Below are 18,365 nucleotides of genomic sequence, written 5' to 3'. Positions count from 1 at the left end.
CCAAGGAGCTTCGGGAGGAACTAATTGACTCCGTTTCTAGGTTGTTTAACCTATGGCTCGAGCATGAGGGGGAAGAGTGTCTCCGCGCTGTAGAAGCCAGGCTACAGCAGCTCATCTCTGCTCACTCCTGGCTGCTGGACTTTCTTCACCCGCTCGTACAGGACTTCATACTCAACGAACTGCACCTTCACCCACCAGCCGCTACCGCTTCCCAACTCAGCCCGGCGGCGAAGATTTAGCCCGGCGGCGAAGATTTAGCCCGGCGGCGAAGATTTTGCCCAGCCCGCCGGAGGCTTTGCCCGGGAGGAAGCGACGATCGCGCCGTCGGCGCATCACCCCACAGCCGAAGACTAGGACTTCGGAACAGCCAGCTGTGGTGAGTGAAAAGGACCCTTTTTCTGTTTTGGACTGTGTGTCTGTTTATTCCGGGGCTGTGTTTTTTGAGTCGGCTGTCCTGCCGGTAGCTCAGTTAGCTGCCCAGCAGCCACTAGCTCAGTTAGCCGCTCAGCCATCATCTTCACCCACTCCTCCTGTACAACAAGTTAAGTCCGTCCAACCTGAAAAGAACTGTTTTTCACCTGTTCATGTCAAGCAGAGAGACACACCACATAACGCAGTAGTCAGTCCGCAACAGCTGGCCAGTACAGAGACTGTGACGCACTCCAGGGCCTCCCCAGAGGCTGGGTTCCAGCCCCCAGCCGACTCTGGACCCCTGGAGGTTAAGAAGCCAGCTGAGGACTGCATCCGGCTGTCGCTGCCTGAGCTGAGTCACTGCTCTGTGCAGCCGCAGTCCGCTTTGTGTTCGTCGGAGGCCCGTGCGCCTGCTGGTTCTGATCTGTCCCTGCCGGAGGCCCGTGCGCCTGCTGGTTCTGATCTGTCCCTGCCGGAGGCCTGTGTGCCTGCTGGTTCTGACCTGTGTGTTCCAGGGGCCCCGGTGCCCACTGGTCCAGAGACTGTTTTCGCTGGGGGGCATGAGGAGCCCGTCCAGCCTCAAGTCTCGTCTGCTGGGGGTTCTGGAGAACCCAGCCAGCCTCCTGTTTCGTCTGCTGGAGGGCCCGAGGAGCCCAGCCAGCCTCCTGTTTCGTCTGCTGGAGGGCCCGAGGAGCCCGTCCAGCCCCACGCCACGTCTGGTGGAGGGCCCGAGGAGCCCGTCCAGCCCCACGCCACGTCTGCTGGAGGGCCCGAGGAGCCCGTCCGGCACATCCGCACATCCGCTGACAGTCCGTGAGAGTCCGTTCAGCCGTCACCTGCTGGCTCATCCCCCGCGACTTCCACGCCACCGTTGCCTGCATCCACATCACCGCCTGCAGCATTCACGCCACCGCCTACAGCATTCACATCACCACCATTCGCATCACCGCCTGCAGCGTCGCTGCCGTCAGGTTCCGCAGCCGTCCCGCTGCCGTCAGGTTCCGCAGCCGTCCCGCTGCCGTCAGGTTCCGCAGCCGTCCCGCTGCCGTCAGGTTCCGCAGCCGTCCCGCTGCCGTCATCCACGCCTGGTCCGGCCTCCGTGTCTTCATCCACAGCCTCGTCTGGTCCAACCTCCGCTTCAGCTTCAGCCTCGTCTGGTCCAACCTCCGCTTCAGCTTCAGCCTCGTCTGGTCCAACCTCCGCTTCAGCTTCAGCGTCGTCTGGTCCTGCCTCGCCTGGTCCTGCAGTTGCCACACCGCCGTCAGAGCCAGCTCGACCCGTTCCGCCTCACCTCTGCTGGCCGTTTTCCGGGCCTATTAGGTGGCGTCATGGCCTTCGGGGACGGCCTCCGGAAAGGGTTTGTCGCCGCCGCTGGCATCGCGGCCGCCCTCCGGACCTGCTCAGTGGCTGCCACTGCCTTCCAAGTGGTCGGCCTCCAGGACTGTTTGCCCGCCGTTGCCGTCCGCACGGTCGGCCCCCGGACCTGCTTCCTCGCCGCCGTTGCCGTCCGCACGGTCGGCCCCCGGACCTGCTTCCTCGTCGCCGCCGTTGCTGTGTGCACGGTCGGCCCCCTGAACTGTTTCAGCTCTTGCATTGTCGACCCCCGGACTTTACTGTGGACTCGTGAATGGTCTTGTTTTGTGTTGGCCTGTTTTTGGTTTGTTCTGGTCTCTTGTGCTCCTTGTTTTTTGTCTGGTCTCTGTCCCTCCTTCCTGGGCCCCCTCCGCCCGCCCTGGTCTGGTGCTCGGTTTTGTTCTGTTTTCTGTTTGGGGCTGTCGGGAGCCAGCCCTTAGGGGGGGGGGGGGGGGGTACTGTCACGGTTCTGGGTCCGTTGGACCCAGTATTTTGAGTTTATTGTGTTTTGATTTAAGTTTGCATCAGGGATTGTGTTCTTGTTCTCTTGTTGTGTTATGGTAATGTTTATGATGATGATTATGATGTTTATTATTAGAGTTCCATGTTTCTGTTTATCTGGGTTTAAGATGCAGGTTTAGTTTCATATGTTATTTCCTGTCTGTCTCTCGATGTCGAGCCTGCGTGTGATGTTTTATTGTGAAGGTCTGTGTCATATGTGAGTGTGCTCAGTTTATGTTTCCCCTGTTCCGTCAGCTCAGATTCCTCCCAGCTGTGTTGCCCTCCTGTGTCTCATCCCCTGATTACTGGTGTGTATATTTAAGCCCTGTGTGTTCTCCTGCCTGTTGCCGGTTCGTCTGTATAACTCCATGTCAGTCTGGTATCCTGTTCCTTAGTCTGCGTCTCTCCGCTCCGCTCCGCTCTCCGTTTTGTAGACTTCAGGTTTGCTCTTTAGTTTCTCCCAGTTTAGGTTTGTCATTACTCATGCTTCATTGCCTGTTTTTGCCACTGCCACCGTGTAAATAAACTTCACTCGTATCATCAGTGTGCTGCATTTTGGGTCCTCCTTTTCCTCCACTCCACACGGCTCACTCCGCCAGCCGTGACAGTCTTAAGGCCAAGAAAGATGTCAAGCGGATTTATTTTACCAAGTGGATCATCATGGCCTTGCCATATTGGTCCATTTGATTGACCTTTATTATAATTATGAATTTATTTTATTTTCAGTTGCTACAAACGGGACAGACATGACTGGGGGATAGGACAGGGAGAAAGAATGAAAGAGAGGGAGAGAAGGGGGGGGGAAGAAAGAAAAAAAAAAACTCCTGGGTCACCTGTATGGAGGAAAAAAAACAGAAGAGAAAGCAAACAACAAAGAGCAACATAATAAAAAAAAAAAAACGGCACCATCACAATAAACTAGCTAGCAGTAGATATCAGTAGATACTAAATAATAAACGATATTGTGCAGCACGCAAGATAGACAGCGCACAATGTGCTTTGAGGCAGCAGCCAAGAAAGCTGTAGTCCACGTCTGTGAATACCCGTGTGTACACCTGTGTGCATACCTGTGTGGATCAGCATGCTTGCATTCCAAAGGTTTCTCCATGTAACGATCTGCTAGGGAGTGTGGGGAGCCACAGCCCCGTCCTCCAGGGTATGAAGCAGGTATGGAGGAGATCAAAATTCCAGACATCCAGAGGCCCCCAGAACACAAGAGACCAAGGAAGACCAACAGAGGGGCAACCGCGCCACTGTCCCAGTAAGAGCTGAGGAGAGTCCCAGATGAGGGCTCACTCAGCAGCCGCGGAGCAGAAGCCAGGGGGAGTTGCAGTGACGCACCCGTGAGCTCCGCCGGCAGCCAGCTGTGCCTGAGTGACCGAGCCCCAGGCCGAGAGGCCGGGGGCACCCCACCTCCGAAGTGGCCCGAGCGAGCCCCAGGCTCCAGGCCCCGATAAGCGGCCACCAAGGAGTGAGCCGGTGTGTACCCGGACGCCCACCCCCAGACACAAAGAACCACCAACGCACCGACACCTGAGGGAGTCCGCCACCGGCAGGGGAAGTGATGGTGGGTGGAGATAGGCCTCCAAACCTTAGGGGGCCTGAGATGTCCCCAGAGAGGTGGCGTCTGATACCCAACCTGACATATAGACACAGACATACAGGCACACACAGACACAAACATCCATTCCCACCCTCATGCTCTCATATGCACTTACTCCACACTCAACCAACGTGGAGACAGACATAAAGAGACGCTGTACACACGATCACACTCCCCAAGCGTACTCTACGAACCGGGTCTAGGTACCCTTGCCCCTGGAGGGGGGAACTGCACCCAGACCCAGGTGGTGTTACCCTTTTCCCTGCGGTGGGGGGAGGCAGTGTTAGCCATTGTTAATCTTCAAAACTGACTAGGTTACTTTTAAACATATAACACTGTCAAAAGTGTTAATTTAACACTCAGAGGTGTGGACCCATATAGACACTCTCCAGTGTTAATTTAACACTGGAGATTTTGCTGTGTACCAAATTACAGAGACCTATAATTTGGTACCAAACTGTCATGAACTGCAGACTCAAATACAGAGAGATACAAAAAATTATAAAACAAACAAACCTTTGTGAAGGCTTTGAAAGAGTTCAAAGTTAAATCAAGCAGCAAACTAGATCCACAACATCAGACGCTGAGACAAAGACTGAGGGGAAGCCAGTACTGTGTACGCACATGGGGTATAGAGTCAAGAGGGGACGTAGAATTAAACACCGACACCAGACAAAAGAAATCAAAGTAAAACAAGAAGTGAGAACCATAATAAAATTGGGAAACACTAAAGCATGACCCAAGAGAACAAAACAGGGAATGCAGAGTGAACAAATGAAACTTTAAAATTACGATTATGGCAAGAATTAAAGACTCCTCCACGATACTCAATAAATACATGAATAAACAAAACTACAAATCGAGACAGAAAATTCACCACTTAAACGTTCAAAAACACAGTTTGACCCAGGATCATGACAAACAGTCCATACTACACAGACAGCGTTTATACATGGTACAGTACAATACTGCCAAAAACATGCTGGTTTTACATGCCATTACTAACAAAGAAACTACAGGGAGGTCTTGATCCCTTCACTGATGTTGCAGTGCTATGACTGCTAACTTCTTAAACAATATGTGGATAAATTCTGAATTGAAAAAAACCTCAGCAGGGTCTTGCCTCCTTATGGCATTGCCACAAATCCAAAGGAAGAGAAGGCTTTTGTTGAATTCTTGTTATTTTTTCGCCTGCTTCCTTCAGGGGCTGTCACAGTGGATTATGTGCTTTTATCTTATCCAATCTGTAGCATCTTCCTGTGTCACATCACCCATGTGTATGTCTTCCTTCACAACAGGGGTCCCCAATCCCAGTCCATGAGGGCCGGTGTCCCTGCAGGTTTTAGATCTCACCCTGGGTCAACACACCTGAATCACATGATTAGTTCATTACCAGGCCTCTGCAGAACTCCAAGACATGTTGAGGTGGTAATTTATCCATTTAAATCAGCTGTGATGGATCAAGGACACATCTAAAACCTGCAGGGACCCTCGTGGACTGGGATTAAGGACCCCTGCTTCACAACATCCTGTCCTGGAAAACTTGTACTTTACTTCATTATTTCACTCAGCAGCCAGAGGAGGGCGGTTTTTCACCCCTCACTGCAAACTGCTTTTAATTTATTACCGTTCTTCTGAAAACCGGCACCAGTACATTTCGTCTACATTCCTTGGACATCCTCTTACTGCTCTCACTTATCCGCTGCCCTTGTTGATTGACTTCATCCATCTGTCCTCTTCTTTAACTAATTTTCTACATTTAGGAGATCCTCAAATTGCTCCTTCCATCTTTTCAATACACTTTCTCCACTTGTTAATAAATGATAAGTGGACTGATTTTTACTGTATGTAGGGCTTTTCTACTGTCCTGGAGCACTTAAAGTGCTCAAAGTACAGTTTAGGCAGATTAATGATGGAGATTAATCTGCTACAGATCCTGTCCAGCTCTGTCTCTCTGACCAGCCAATGAATTCCTGGGTGTCTGTACCACTCACTATCATTCTTGTGTGTTGTCTTTGACACCTGTCTATTTCCTGTAATCCCAGTCTCCTTGTACTCCTGTTACTTTCTTAATTTCTCTGAATGTTCCACTTTTTCTTTGCTAACCTCTTTGTTTTCATTTTTTTTCTTTAACCTTTCGATGTCAAACTGATCCTGTCTGACCATCTCTCCGTCCCCACAACACTATTTATCTTAATGTCCTATTTCTCTTCCTTTCTACAAAGTTTTAATACAGCTTGCCTCCCTTCATATTTGTCCCCTGCACACACACAAAATATGTCTACCTCCTTCTCTCCATCATATCAGCAAGGTCTCCTCCTTTACCAACCACAATATCTATATTTAGTCCTACTCGTACCTCCAGCTTCTGTTTTTCTTACGCTTTTCCTCTTCCTTTTTTGGTCTTCAGCCAATAGAATAACAGCTTTTACCAGAATGCTGCTGACCAGCAGCACCAGAGAAAGTCATTACTCATCTTTTGACTCATCTGGTATGAACCCCCACCCACCACTGCTGGTTAAGAAATGAAAAAACACTGAAACAGAAATTATATATTTTTAAAATAAATATTGTTACAGAAGTGATAGTGTTGATGTGTTTGGGAATACTGCACCACAGAACCATGGTTTACCCATCAGGACCTCAAAAAAAAAAAAGGTCATTAAAAATCCTAGTAAGGTCACTAAATTTCCACGAATGAGTACCCCGAGGTTATAACACCTTTTAGGTGGCAAGGATAAAAAACAAAAGAAGAAAGATGAACGTGTTTTCTCAGGAGATTATGGTCAGAGTATGAATTTGCATTTAGCTAGCTCGCTGGCTCACAGAGTTCACAGAGAGAGATGGCGACTGGATCTGATATGTTGAGGTATCAATGATGACAACATGCAACATCACTTGTTGGGAGAAACCAAACTTAACTTTAAGAACACATAAAATAGTGACAGCAGCTGATAACCCTAAAGAAAATCAGAAAGCTAACGGCAGTATGCACCCAGCCACTGTACATCAATATTAAAAGCAAGCCATGGAAGCCAGTGGAGTGTTGGGGGTGCACATTTTGCCAAGGACTGCATTTTTAAAGGTGTATGCCATAACTGTGAGAAAAAGGGGCACTTAACCAAGAAATGCAGAAGTGCTAAAGATAAAGAAGGAATGAAAGATGTCAGGGTTAATTGTTTATGAGAGAAGACAAAGAAACCCATAGTAGTAAAAACATAGTATAGGTTTTTACAATTTATTATTAAATGGTTGGAATTTCAAATTAATTGGTGCAGTAAAAGATAAAATGTGTGATTAAAATTATGAGGTATTTGTGAAATATAAAATATTAGGGAATACATATATTAAAGATAAAAAATGAATTCTAACAAATCCCTCCTTTTACACCCGTTAAGGTGTGAATCCATATTTAAACTGAAAGCCTCACATCCCTCCTTGGTATCCTTCACAGGTGTGATATTGTTCTTTCTCTCTTAAACCTGTGCTGTGTCTCCCCCTTTCTTTCAGGAGAAATCGTTATCACCATCCTTATACTGTAAAGAGAAAACAAGGAATAGGACAGCATAATCATCTAATGATCATCTAATTATCTAACCATCAGTTAATGCCACCATTGTTGCCTCGATTTGTATTTCTGCTTTCTTGTGGCCTGTCTTCTTCGCTTCTTCTTCCCTGCTGGTGGTCATTTTGTGGCTCACTCTGTTTCTGTGTGTTGACCTATGAATCACACACAGGCTCGCCACTGAACCATTATCTCATCTCCTCATCTACCCAGAAGGACATCTATCAAGATGAACTACTGCTTAATGTACTTTTCTTCCCTTTGCAACATAAACTTTTAAAAATATGAGAGTAGAGTTGATTGCGTCATGCTCCTGATATGACTGGTTTGTGTTGCTGTAAATAAAGTTTCCTCTCTCACTTGCCCTGTGCTGCATTTTTAGCTCATACAAAGCATATGAATCAAATTAAAATGTTACACGTGGTGTTACTGTTACTGACCCATTCATATGGTTATGATTTGTACCTATTTCAAGGCAAAATGATACACAACTGGTCTCAGTTGTTTCTCCTTTTTGTCTCAGCTCATGCAACAGAGAAGGCTTGTCTTTTTTTCAATGTAATGGGAGCTTATGATCTATAAGTCCAGGCTCTGGGTTTGTGTAAAGGAGTCGTTCGTGTGCATCAAAGGATGTTGTCAAAGGATCAAAGGATCTTGTCACTGTTGCGTTCTGTTTCACTAAGAGAAGTTCAGAAGACAGTCTAGCAGTTCACACTATTTTATTATCAGGCAGTTAAAGATTTTTCTTGCACAGCTGTGGACTTCTCAGTGTCAGGCAGTCTGCACACGGAGAATGAAATACAATTCATAATTCCAAGTATATATTAGACACATGAAAACAGGAAATAATTGTGATTGGCTATTGATGGGGAGATGCGGTGGTTAACACTTAGTGCCCCCTGATTTATTCTCCTCAGGGTCTTTTCTCATGGCAACAGTTATTAACTTCCAGTCAGGGATCAGACATCTTATTTTCATGCTAAAGTCAGCTTCAAGTGACACAAGGAAGTTTCCATTTCTTGTTGACTACAGCGCCCTGTTATCATACACCCAAGGCCAATCAGCCCTTCCTGTCTGATACTGTGTTCTGTAAGTGTTTACCATCAACACTCAGCTCTATCCGTCTTAGTTAACCCTTCACACCGTGGGGTTTATGCTTGTATCCTTTTAATGAGGAGTGTATCAGCTGTATTATGAGCATACATTGCAATTTAAAAGAAACTTTATCAAAAAAAACATATCAATGTCGAAATTGACCACTGTCAGGCATGTTCTTTTGTACACTTTGTCATCAAGCTCCTCCCAGTGAGCTTAGTCTTTGTGCGTGTCCTCTCCATGAGTTAGGTCTTTCTCTCTTCTCGATAAGAAGTAATGAGAAGAGAGATTATCATCATCATTATTATTATTATTATTATTTTATTGCATCTGCCAGCAAATTGGCTGATATCTGAGAAATAACAGGTTAGCGCAGAAAACAAAGTGTCCCTGTTTGGTCAAATGTAGTTTTTGCCTGACCTCTCCGCCGTGCTCAACCGCTCTATGGGTTACTGCACAGACAGTCCTTGGAGGTGGTACCAAGCTCATAAGAAGGCATTCCAGCAGGTAACGCAACCGTTACGCTCTGCACCACTCCTCGTGCATTTTGATCCCCAGAAGTGTGTTATCATGTCCTGCAATGCCTCTCTGTATGGTGTAGAAGCTGTTCTTTCACACTGCATGGACAAAGGGGCAGAAAAGCATCCAGGCCTCGAGGGCCGGTGTCCTGCAGGTTTTAGATGTGTCCTTGAGCCAACACAGCTGATTTAAACGGCTAAATGACCTCCTCAATAAGTCTTGAAGTTCACCTAAGGCCTGGTAATGAACTTATCATTTGATTCAGGTGTGTTGACCCAGGGTGAGATCTAAACCCTGCAGGACACCGGCCCTCGAGACCTGGAGTTGGACACCCCTGACGTGGGGTATGTCACGTACCCTTACAGCAGCGGAAAAGGGCTATTCACAGCTATAGAAGGAAGGATTAGTAGTAGCCTCTCCCTCCCTGTGATCACCAGTCCATTTCGAATGCCCCCAGAGACTCTGTTTTTGTTAGATAAACTGTCTTACTCTGTAGTGATGGCTAAACACATCAAAGCATGGACCGAAAGAAGCCTTCTTTTAGGCTACGTTCACACTGCAGGTCTTAATGCTCAATTCCGATTTTTTGATCAAATCTGATTTTTTTGTCTGCTCGTTCACACTACAAATAAAATGTGACAGCAAACGCGCTCTAGTGTGAACGCTCAAAGCGGCCCGCATGCGCAAAAGAAGACGTCACACACAACGCGCTCTGTTTAGACCCAGAGCAAACTATATTGTTTGACTGATGGCCTTAATATAAAGACTTCGGACTTCATGTTTCCCAATTTTTGCTTTATTTTGTTATTTACATAATAATGTAAATAACCTAATAATGATCCTTATTGCTGTTTTAGAGGAGCGGTGCTTCAAAGGATAGTTGCAGATTTCTGTCAGAATCTGCAGATTATACAGTACAAATAAAATGTTCACGTTTCTCCAACGTTGTCTTCCCAGCAGTCTCACCGGATGGCCAGGAAGCATTCGCAATTTCTTCTCGGGCGCTTCTCTGGCGCTGATAATTGGCGTCTGTCTTGTGTCAGTGACGTAAAAGACGGATTTAATGCGACTTGACCGTTCACACAGCAGTCGCTTTCTGAAACATCGGATATGTATCGGATTCAGTACCACATACGAAAGTGACCCAGATCGGATTTGAAAATATCGGTTTTGTGCCGTTCACACTGTCACACCATGATCGGATATGGGTCGCATAGGGTCAAAAAAATCGGATTTGATGCGCTTTCGCCTGCAGTGTGAACGTAGCCTTAGAAGCCAGTCCTGTGTACTGGAGTACTATGAATTGTAATTATGGGTATTCAGACATGAATGCACTGAGTAGCCTGTAATGTTTAACGATAAACCACGATATTTGTGGTTTAGTCCCCTCTTATTTCTCAGATTACGTGATACATGAACATTTTGGCCATAGCCTGTAGTCTTAGGACTTCATTACATTCAGTTGTTGGATGTTGGAGTTTCCTTTTCTGCCTCGTCTTCATGGAATATGTTGCAGAAGGACTGACAGTAGTCAATTTTTATTTTTGTTATTTTATTGCTATTTTATTATTGCTGTAAGTTTAAAATGTTTGTCTGAAACAGACAAATCTCTCTTGTAAATGAGACACAGAGTCTCAGTGGGACTACCTATATAAGTAAAGGTTAAATAAAAAACTGCATCAAGTTTAAAGTTTAACACCTCAAATGTACAGCTGTTTGTCACATTAAACATAAACCACAGCACAATTTCCTGCAGCACTACAGAGGGGTGAAGAAGCACTCTCCACCAGCATTGTATCATTATCATTATTATCGTATTATTCATTTTATTTTTTTCTATTCTTTGTGGATTGTCACCCAGGTCTCTGACTCAGTCAAGAGGCTGTCAGTTGGTCAGAAGGTTTAACAAAGACAGTTGATAACCACCATCATGATACCCATTATCTCTGACTACGATCTTAGGTGGAGTCTAGTCAGCTAGCACGCAGAAAGCCTGAAATACATTAAGTGCATACAACTTACTTCATAGTACACTCCTGTGATCTAGTAAGATATTTAATGTGGACCAATTATGCTTTTCCTTATTGCAACACATGACTAATGGTGGATATTAAAAGTGGTGAAAGTTTAAGACAGTGAGGTCAGTGCGTGTGCAAGTCACCCCCTTCCTGATTTCTTAGTGTTTTGCATATTTCTCACCATTACATGTTTCAGAGTGAAATGTGAATGTAAAATGCAGTTATTAAATGACGATTTCAGTTGTTAATTAAGAAAAGCTACCTGACCCTGTGTGAAAAAGCAACTGCTGCCCTTGTTAAATCATGAACGAAATGTGGTTAAATGCAGTTTTTATAAATCTGGGTTATATTTCACCAGACAAGTTCATGTCAGACGACATTGAATTTACTGACACTCTACTCTTTCCAGGCTGCTATCTGTTTTGAAGGCGTTGCAAAACTATCTCTAAGGCCTTGGGACTCCAGCAAACCACAGTGAGAGCCACTGTGTACAAAAATACAGGTAACAGTGAAATTTCCCAGCAGTGGTCAGACCCAAATTATTCCAAGAGTAAACAGTGACTCATCCAAATGAAGAACCCAGAACCCAGGTGTTGAGATTGAACAATACAAAAGAGACTCGGCACAACTGACATCCAAGGAAGAGCTCCAGGACGTAAACCACTATTGGAACTCTTTGCATTACTGCTACATTCCCACGCTGTTAATCTCAATACTAACATCCTTATAGCAGTCCAATCATCTTCTTACCCGACTTCTTTGAGCCAATCAGCTTCCACTCTGCAGAGTTTAAATCTCAATGGTCTGTCACTTACACTTTCAGAGTCTCATACGTGCAACCCACCTCCTCCCCATTTCCACCTTGCTGAGTCACTCAGAGCCATAATCTTCATTTTCACCACCATCAGCACTACGACTCCAGAGGGGGTTTGTCTTAAAACCGATCACCATTGGGACCAGAGTTCAGTCACCAGATACATCAATCCATTTCTCTATCTCAGTATATCATAGAGATCAGTTCTTCCGAACGATCTCTCCTTATTGAAATGGCAAATGTGTAAACTGCTGACTTATTTATAAACTGACAGAAGTTCAAGTAGCCAAGAAAAATGCAGCTTTAAGTACATTTTATATTTGTTTTTATTATTAAATTACATGTAAGAAAGCTGTTTAAATCTGTTGCTATAAAAAGTTGAGTCTTTTTTTACTATGTGTGGTCCATATCATTGAACTCTGTATTTGTAAGGTTGAACCTGAATTTGACTACGTCGGCGATTTTCAAGTTCCAGGCAGTTTTCATAAATATCTTCTTTCTGCTCCTGTTGCACAAAAACATGGGAAGAAAACCAAATTCAGATGTTTCGGCACCACTAAACATGTCCAGATGTTTAGTAATACCTAAAGTGGAAAAGGTAGTGGACCAGCTTGATCTTGCATAGAAACAGACTGGTTGCTTGTTGCTTCTCAACAGACAATATAAAAATTATTATATTTACCATTATTGAAGCAGGAGAACGAGAGCTATAAAAAGAGAGAGAGACATGTTGTTTTTAATCCTAGCAGTGTAATACATTTAGCATAAAACTGTTTAAAAGCAGTGACTGCAGGCAACTTACCGTGAACGTCGTTTGCAGACTTTTCTCTGAATGATCACAATAGTAATTAGAAAGATCAGGAAACACGTACAAGGTACAATAACGGCTATGGCAAGTGGGATTTTCAATTGATTTCCTGCTTCAGCATCCTCTGTAAAATACAAAAACGGACTTGTTTCACTGCAGTTCTAATGTTCAGTTAACTTTTTTCACTTCCATGTACAGTTTTTAACAAATCTATTAGACCACCTATCCTAAAAACTGTTAAAGACAAATATTTTAGAACTCTGTCAGAAACTCATTTTAAGATTATATTCTTATGAGCCTTTCTTTTGGATGTTTTTATGCCCATGTTTTAAGCCTATTAACCATTGTAGAAACATAAAAAATGATTCTGTTAGTGATGTGTTATAAACCCTACATTGGGTGATCTAATATATTTTTATGCACTGGAAGACCAGTATGAGTTTTCTAGTCTGTTTTAGACCTGCAGAAAGGAAGTTAGCACTGCTTACACATCCCCTGTGGTCTCTCTAAAGACCTCAGCCTCTCAAAACATGTTCCTATTCATAATTCTTCTTTGTGTCAAAGTCCGAAACCTGCAAGCTTTACAGAAAATAAATTTTACATTAAACCAATCTAACCACAAAATGTCTAGAGTTGTAAGAAACACAAATATAAAGGCAATGCAAGTGAAGCCAGATGTCTTCACCTCTTTTGTGTTTGAACACAGAGGCAACTTTCAGTGTCTGACTTTCCCCTAGAATAACATTTAAGCAGTGGTAGGGGAAACTCAACTTTCACCTACTCCACCCTAAAAGCTTCCAAACCACTGGCAGTCCCAACTTTTGTCTTTGATACAAAGAGAGAGAGAGAGAGAGAGAGAGAAGTTGATATGGAAAGTGTCGTTATTGCCCCCTTCTTCCTGTTTCCATAGCTTGACTACCCCCTCAGTCATGATAAATAATTTCTCTTGTTGTTACTTCAGGTGTTTAAGGAATGCTTGTGTTTTTATGTGACCTGTAAACTTCAAAATGAGTAATTCACCTGTAATTACGAGCTCCCATTTCTTTTCCCCGACTCCCTTTGATGCGGAGAATTCACAAGTGTAGTTTCCCGTGTGCCACCTCTGGGCTCTCGTTATGGTTAATGCATATAGTTGGCTCTTTAACATGGACATGTTCAGCTTCAGGCTCTCAGCTTTAGAGGACGTTACAAATCTGACCTTTGAGTCATTTGAGCTGCTGTTTAAGGTTTTGTCTGTCCTGATAGTGAACAGAATCTCCCCATTCATTTTCCACGACAGTTGAGTTAAGTTGATAATTGAGTCATTGCTGCAGTTCAGGGTCACTGTGCTCCCAGCTGTCTGTGAGATCCTGTGTGTTTCTGATAAAAAAGAAAATCATATTGTAGGTTTTGTTTTTGCTGGAAACTTTTGAATACTAAAGCAACAGGAAAACAAAACTATTCCTCAAAAAATCTGAACACAGCTCAAAATGTCTATAAAAAGACAATTAATTGATTTGCAAATCATTTAAACTGTACATACTCTACATTTTTATTGTTCATTGCTAGCGTAATATTTTTATTAATTATAGAGATTAAGTAACTTAAACATAGTCATGTTTGCATTTCAAAGTGTAGGGAGCAAAGCCACAAAAAGTAGTGCATTAAAGTTCAAGTAGCAGTCTTCTGCCGATTAAAGCTGTCGTAACTGAACTGAAAATCAACCTTGCTAGCAAAAAGCTACAACTATAACTCACCCACATATTCAGCTTATCGTTGCTGTTCTATGGGTCACATATTGCTCTGCACATTGTCAGAGAGAGTTCAAATTTATTTTACCTGCTTGCAAGAAAATATAGAAGAAGCACCATATCAGAGTCAAGGTCCAGTTGATGCCCAAATATCTTGAAAAGTCTTCCATAGCAACATGAAGGAAAGATAATTTAGAAACATATTTTCAGTATGTGCTGGATGATCTGCGAATATTTCTAACTGGTAGTTTATTTGCATCTTTTACTACGAGAGCTTCAATTAGATTTGAAATGTAATATCCTTGAGAGTAATAAACAGCAATTATCTTACCAGTATTGATTGCCATATGCTGTTTGGTCCTTATCTCAATACGACAACAGCTTTAAGGTCGCAAAAGCAAGAAAAAGCAATATCTAATAGCTATAGTAATTAGAAGGCACAGCTTCTACGGGGGGCATACGTGCATAGCGTTAAGATACAGCCTCGCTGTCGTTCTTTCACAATACCACAGATACAGTTCCACACAGGAAGTGAAAAACTTTGGTCTGTGGCCATGTGAGAGATATGCTCATATTTTTTTGGTTGGCCTTTGAAAGTTGCAGGAGATGCTCTGAGAGTACATGCTGACATTTGTTGACGATGGCATATTGTAGTCGCTTACAACCCTTTATTGCAATGTTCTACTTATACCAACACCACAGCGAGAGGCTACAGATCGCATGGCATGTATTTGCTTCGTCTGTCATTTTTAAAAATGCATAAAAGTCCACTTGAAACTAGGAAGAGGAACACTGTAACGAAACCCCTTTCAGCAGTCACGACTTTGTGCTCTTACTTGGCATTGTAGGCAGTAAAAAGTCAAACATGAAAGAGTGCAAGATATGAAAAAGATTCCCTTGAGTTTGAGAATAATGTTCCAAGCTACAGTTAAGCAAACCCTATCTGTTTAACAATAATAATTTATAATAAAGTAGTAAATAGTAAATAGTAGTTCACCCAGGTTTCGGGAAGAAGGCAGTCTCCAAAAACTGCAAACATCTGCAAAGTGCAGTGAGAGCAAGTACTTTTACCCACAATCCATGTGACTCATATATTTGGACCTCTGAGGCATAAATTACTGGAATCTCTGACCCTAGACAGTGCTATTTTTATCTGTCAGAGACACACACTAACATATCCAGTCACCACTTGCTCACATTTATATCACGCTGTCATTTTGGATCAGTTGTTTGATATTCTGACACATCTTCCTGTAGCAGAGCTTTCAGACACTTAAGCAATGTTATGGCTGTTTGTTGTTTGTTTGTTTTATGATTGTGTTTTACTTTAGGCATTTTTTGTCTTTGTGATGAATGCATGGTTTTTGTTGTTGTTGTTGTTTGTGAGGGGTTGTGGATTGTTCAACCTCAGTGAGTCGTAGTTCACAGCCTGTCTCATGTTTTCAGGCATTACACACACACATGAGTTTTAGAAATGTTGCGGTTCGTTTACCTTCACTAAAACAAAACATTCCACACTTGGAAATTTCCTTCAGAGAAATGTTAATATTAGCTATTATTAGCTTTTACTTTACTTTCTCTACAAACTGAGGTGTGCAAGAGCCTCAACCCCCATTATGAGCACCTTCTACAGAGGCACCATTGAGAGTACACTCACAAGCTGCATCACTGTGTGTTATGGCTCCTGAACACAGTCCTGCCAGGAAAAGTCAGTAATGAGAGCAGCAAAGAGGATCATGGGTACATCTCTTCCCTCCCTCCAGGACATCTACTGCACCCACCCTCTGGATTACAGGTGACTCCACTCATCCAACAGCTTTTTCAATTTGCTGCCAAAGCCAAGGGGAGATCTTAAAACTTTTTTAAAAGCAATAGAAAATTGTTCTGTTGTAGATGGGTTAAAAACACGACAACGACGTGTTGAAATAAGAGGTGTAAAATGGCGGAGAGATAAAAGTATGTCAAACACAACAGGGCAGTGATCAGAAAAAACAGCATCACATATTTCCATGTTTAGGACCGGTAACCCTAGAGACAGCACAAGATCCAATGTATGACCCTGTTTCTGGGTTGGCCCAGACACAAGTTGAGCAAGACTGAAAGAGTCTATCAAGCTTAAAAAGTCTCTGGCCAGCGAATTGGAGGGACAACACACATGAATATTAAAATCTCCAACGATTAAGATTCGATCGTAGCTTGGCACAGTTCCAGCTAAGAAGTTTGAAAGGTCTTGGGTAAAATCCTTGTGGTATTTTGGAGGTCTGTATACAGCTGCAACGAGTGTCGGGCGGGGATTCCCCAATTCAAACGCCAGAAGTTCAAAACTAGAATATGAGTCAGTTAAGAGTTGTTTGCAAGAGAGCTTCTTCCTAAAAACAGCTGCCACTCCACCACCACGCCCAGTCATCCTCGGCACATTAAGATACTCACAGTCATGCGGTAAAAGTTCAGTAAAACAACTGGACTCACCGACTCTCTGCCAAGTTTCCGTTAAAAGCATTAGATCCAGCTCCCGATCGGTAAAAGTCCTTAAGAATAAAAGTTTTATTTGCTAGCGATCGTGCATTAACAAGACTTAATCTCAGTGGTACAGGTGGCTCAGCAGCCGATGTGGGTGCCCGACCTATCGGCCGTAGATTCTGAGGGTTTACTCCACCTGAGCGAAGACGGGGGGGACGCTGGTGCAGGGGTTATTGTCGTAAGCCCGACAACAGGTGTCAGGCAGGTGTAAGCCGTGTCCAAAGAGTGCCAGTAGTTGACGCGGTCAAATCCAGTCTGGATAGGGTGAGGTATTTTTCGAAATCGTGTCCAGGTTGCCTTCATTCTCACCAATAAGCCACTGCGTTTCCCACGGCGTCTACGGCGCCCTCTCAGTTGAGGTGGCGCCGGAACGCAACGGAGACAAGCTGGAACTCCTGACAGGAGTGGTGGGGAGAAGGTTCCCTGATATCCACGATTGCAATAAAGAGTTTTTAACTGAGAGGATCTTATAGCCAGCAGCATTTGACGATCATATAAAAGCAGAGAGTTAGCATGTTTTAAAACAAAGTAAAAATAAAACACTAGTACAAACAGAATCAGACGGCAAGCCGTACACACTGGCGCCATCTTGAAGCCCAAGCTTCACATGCACACCTTCAGACACCAAGCTACTTTTTGCACAATACTCACTCGTTTTGCACAATAGAATAGCATTTTGCACAATAGAATAGCATGTGTCTGTATCGTCCTGTTCCATCCGGTCTTCCACTGTTTTGCCCTTTTGCATTTTACGTAGTCCTGTGTTCATCTGTTATATGTCATATGTAGCACCAGGAAGGAACGTTGTCTCGTTTCACTCTGTACTGTACCACTGCACATGGTTGAAATGCCAAATAAAAGTCACTTGTCTGTAATAATCAGGCCCTATCTTATATTAATGACCTTATATTACCGTATCCCCTCATTAGAGCACTTCGCTTGCAGTTTTAAAACTCTGTTGTTCCTGATGTATTTAAAATGCTGTTTTAATTTAATGCTATATAAATAAAACTGAATTGTAAATTGTTATGTGGCCTAATTTCTTTTTTTAGCTAAAAGCTGCTCTGCCTGCTCATATAAACCTAACTAACCATTTTGTGGTGATGCATGGTGATCCACCATGCATATTACTGTAAAGTGGCATGGCAACAAACTTGTGTTGCTATGGCATTTTTACTTCACTTGACTGAAGAAAAACACTGTGGAACTACATGGTTGTTATTAAAGTAGTAAAATAATAATATGCTATGACTGTCTCACTTGGCTTTCCTCAGCCTTACCAAGCCCTCACTTTTATCTTAATATAACTTTGAACGTTGCAAAATAGGTGTACAGGATATGGTGATACCACAAGATCTATATCTTAACTCAAGAGGAAGCCCAAGATGTCGCAAGATGTAGAGGGAACAAAAGTTTCTCTGAAATGGA

At 43.7% G+C, this 18,365-nt stretch overlaps 1 protein-coding gene across 2 annotated transcripts; it reads right to left on the bottom strand.

The window, feature by feature from the left end:
* Positions 1-11,492: 11,492 nt before the first annotated feature.
* LOC120717446 lies at positions 11,493-17,529 on the bottom strand. Of its 2 annotated transcripts, XM_040005458.1 has the most exons (7): positions 16,887-17,524; positions 14,749-16,246; positions 14,506-14,580; positions 13,708-14,046; positions 12,682-12,811; positions 12,562-12,586; positions 11,493-12,384 (listed from the first exon to the last, which is right to left on the bottom strand). In XM_040005458.1, the coding sequence occupies exons 2-7, from the start codon at positions 14,762-14,764 to the stop codon at positions 12,289-12,291; spliced, it is 681 nt and encodes a 226-aa protein (XP_039861392.1). In that variant the 5' UTR covers positions 14,765-16,246; positions 16,887-17,524; the 3' UTR covers positions 11,493-12,288. The 2 variants fall into 2 exon arrangements, with proteins under 2 accessions (XP_039861392.1, XP_039861393.1); XM_040005459.1 differs by lacking the exons at positions 14,506-14,580; positions 14,749-16,246 and having other exon boundaries at positions 16,887-17,529.
* Between the last annotated feature and the right edge of the window lie 836 nt (positions 17,530-18,365).

Source organism: Simochromis diagramma, unplaced genomic scaffold, assembly GCF_900408965.1.
Source record: "Simochromis diagramma unplaced genomic scaffold, fSimDia1.1 OVJJ01000501.1, whole genome shotgun sequence".
Lineage (NCBI taxonomy): Eukaryota > Metazoa > Chordata > Actinopteri > Cichliformes > Cichlidae > Simochromis > Simochromis diagramma.
Note: the sequence above shows the minus strand (reverse complement) of the source record. Positions and strands in the feature narration are given on the sequence as shown.

Excerpts from the sequence above, each read along its gene's own strand:
- LOC120717446 (XM_040005458.1), bottom strand. Across the intron at positions 14,047-14,505 it reads CTATATTTTCTTGCAAGCAG|AAACACACAGGATCTCACAG; the intron begins GTAAAATAAATT and ends CTTTTTTATCAG. Across the intron at positions 12,812-13,707 it reads ATGGGAGCTCGTAATTACAG|AGGATGCTGAAGCAGGAAAT; the intron begins GTGAATTACTCA and ends TGTATTTTACAG.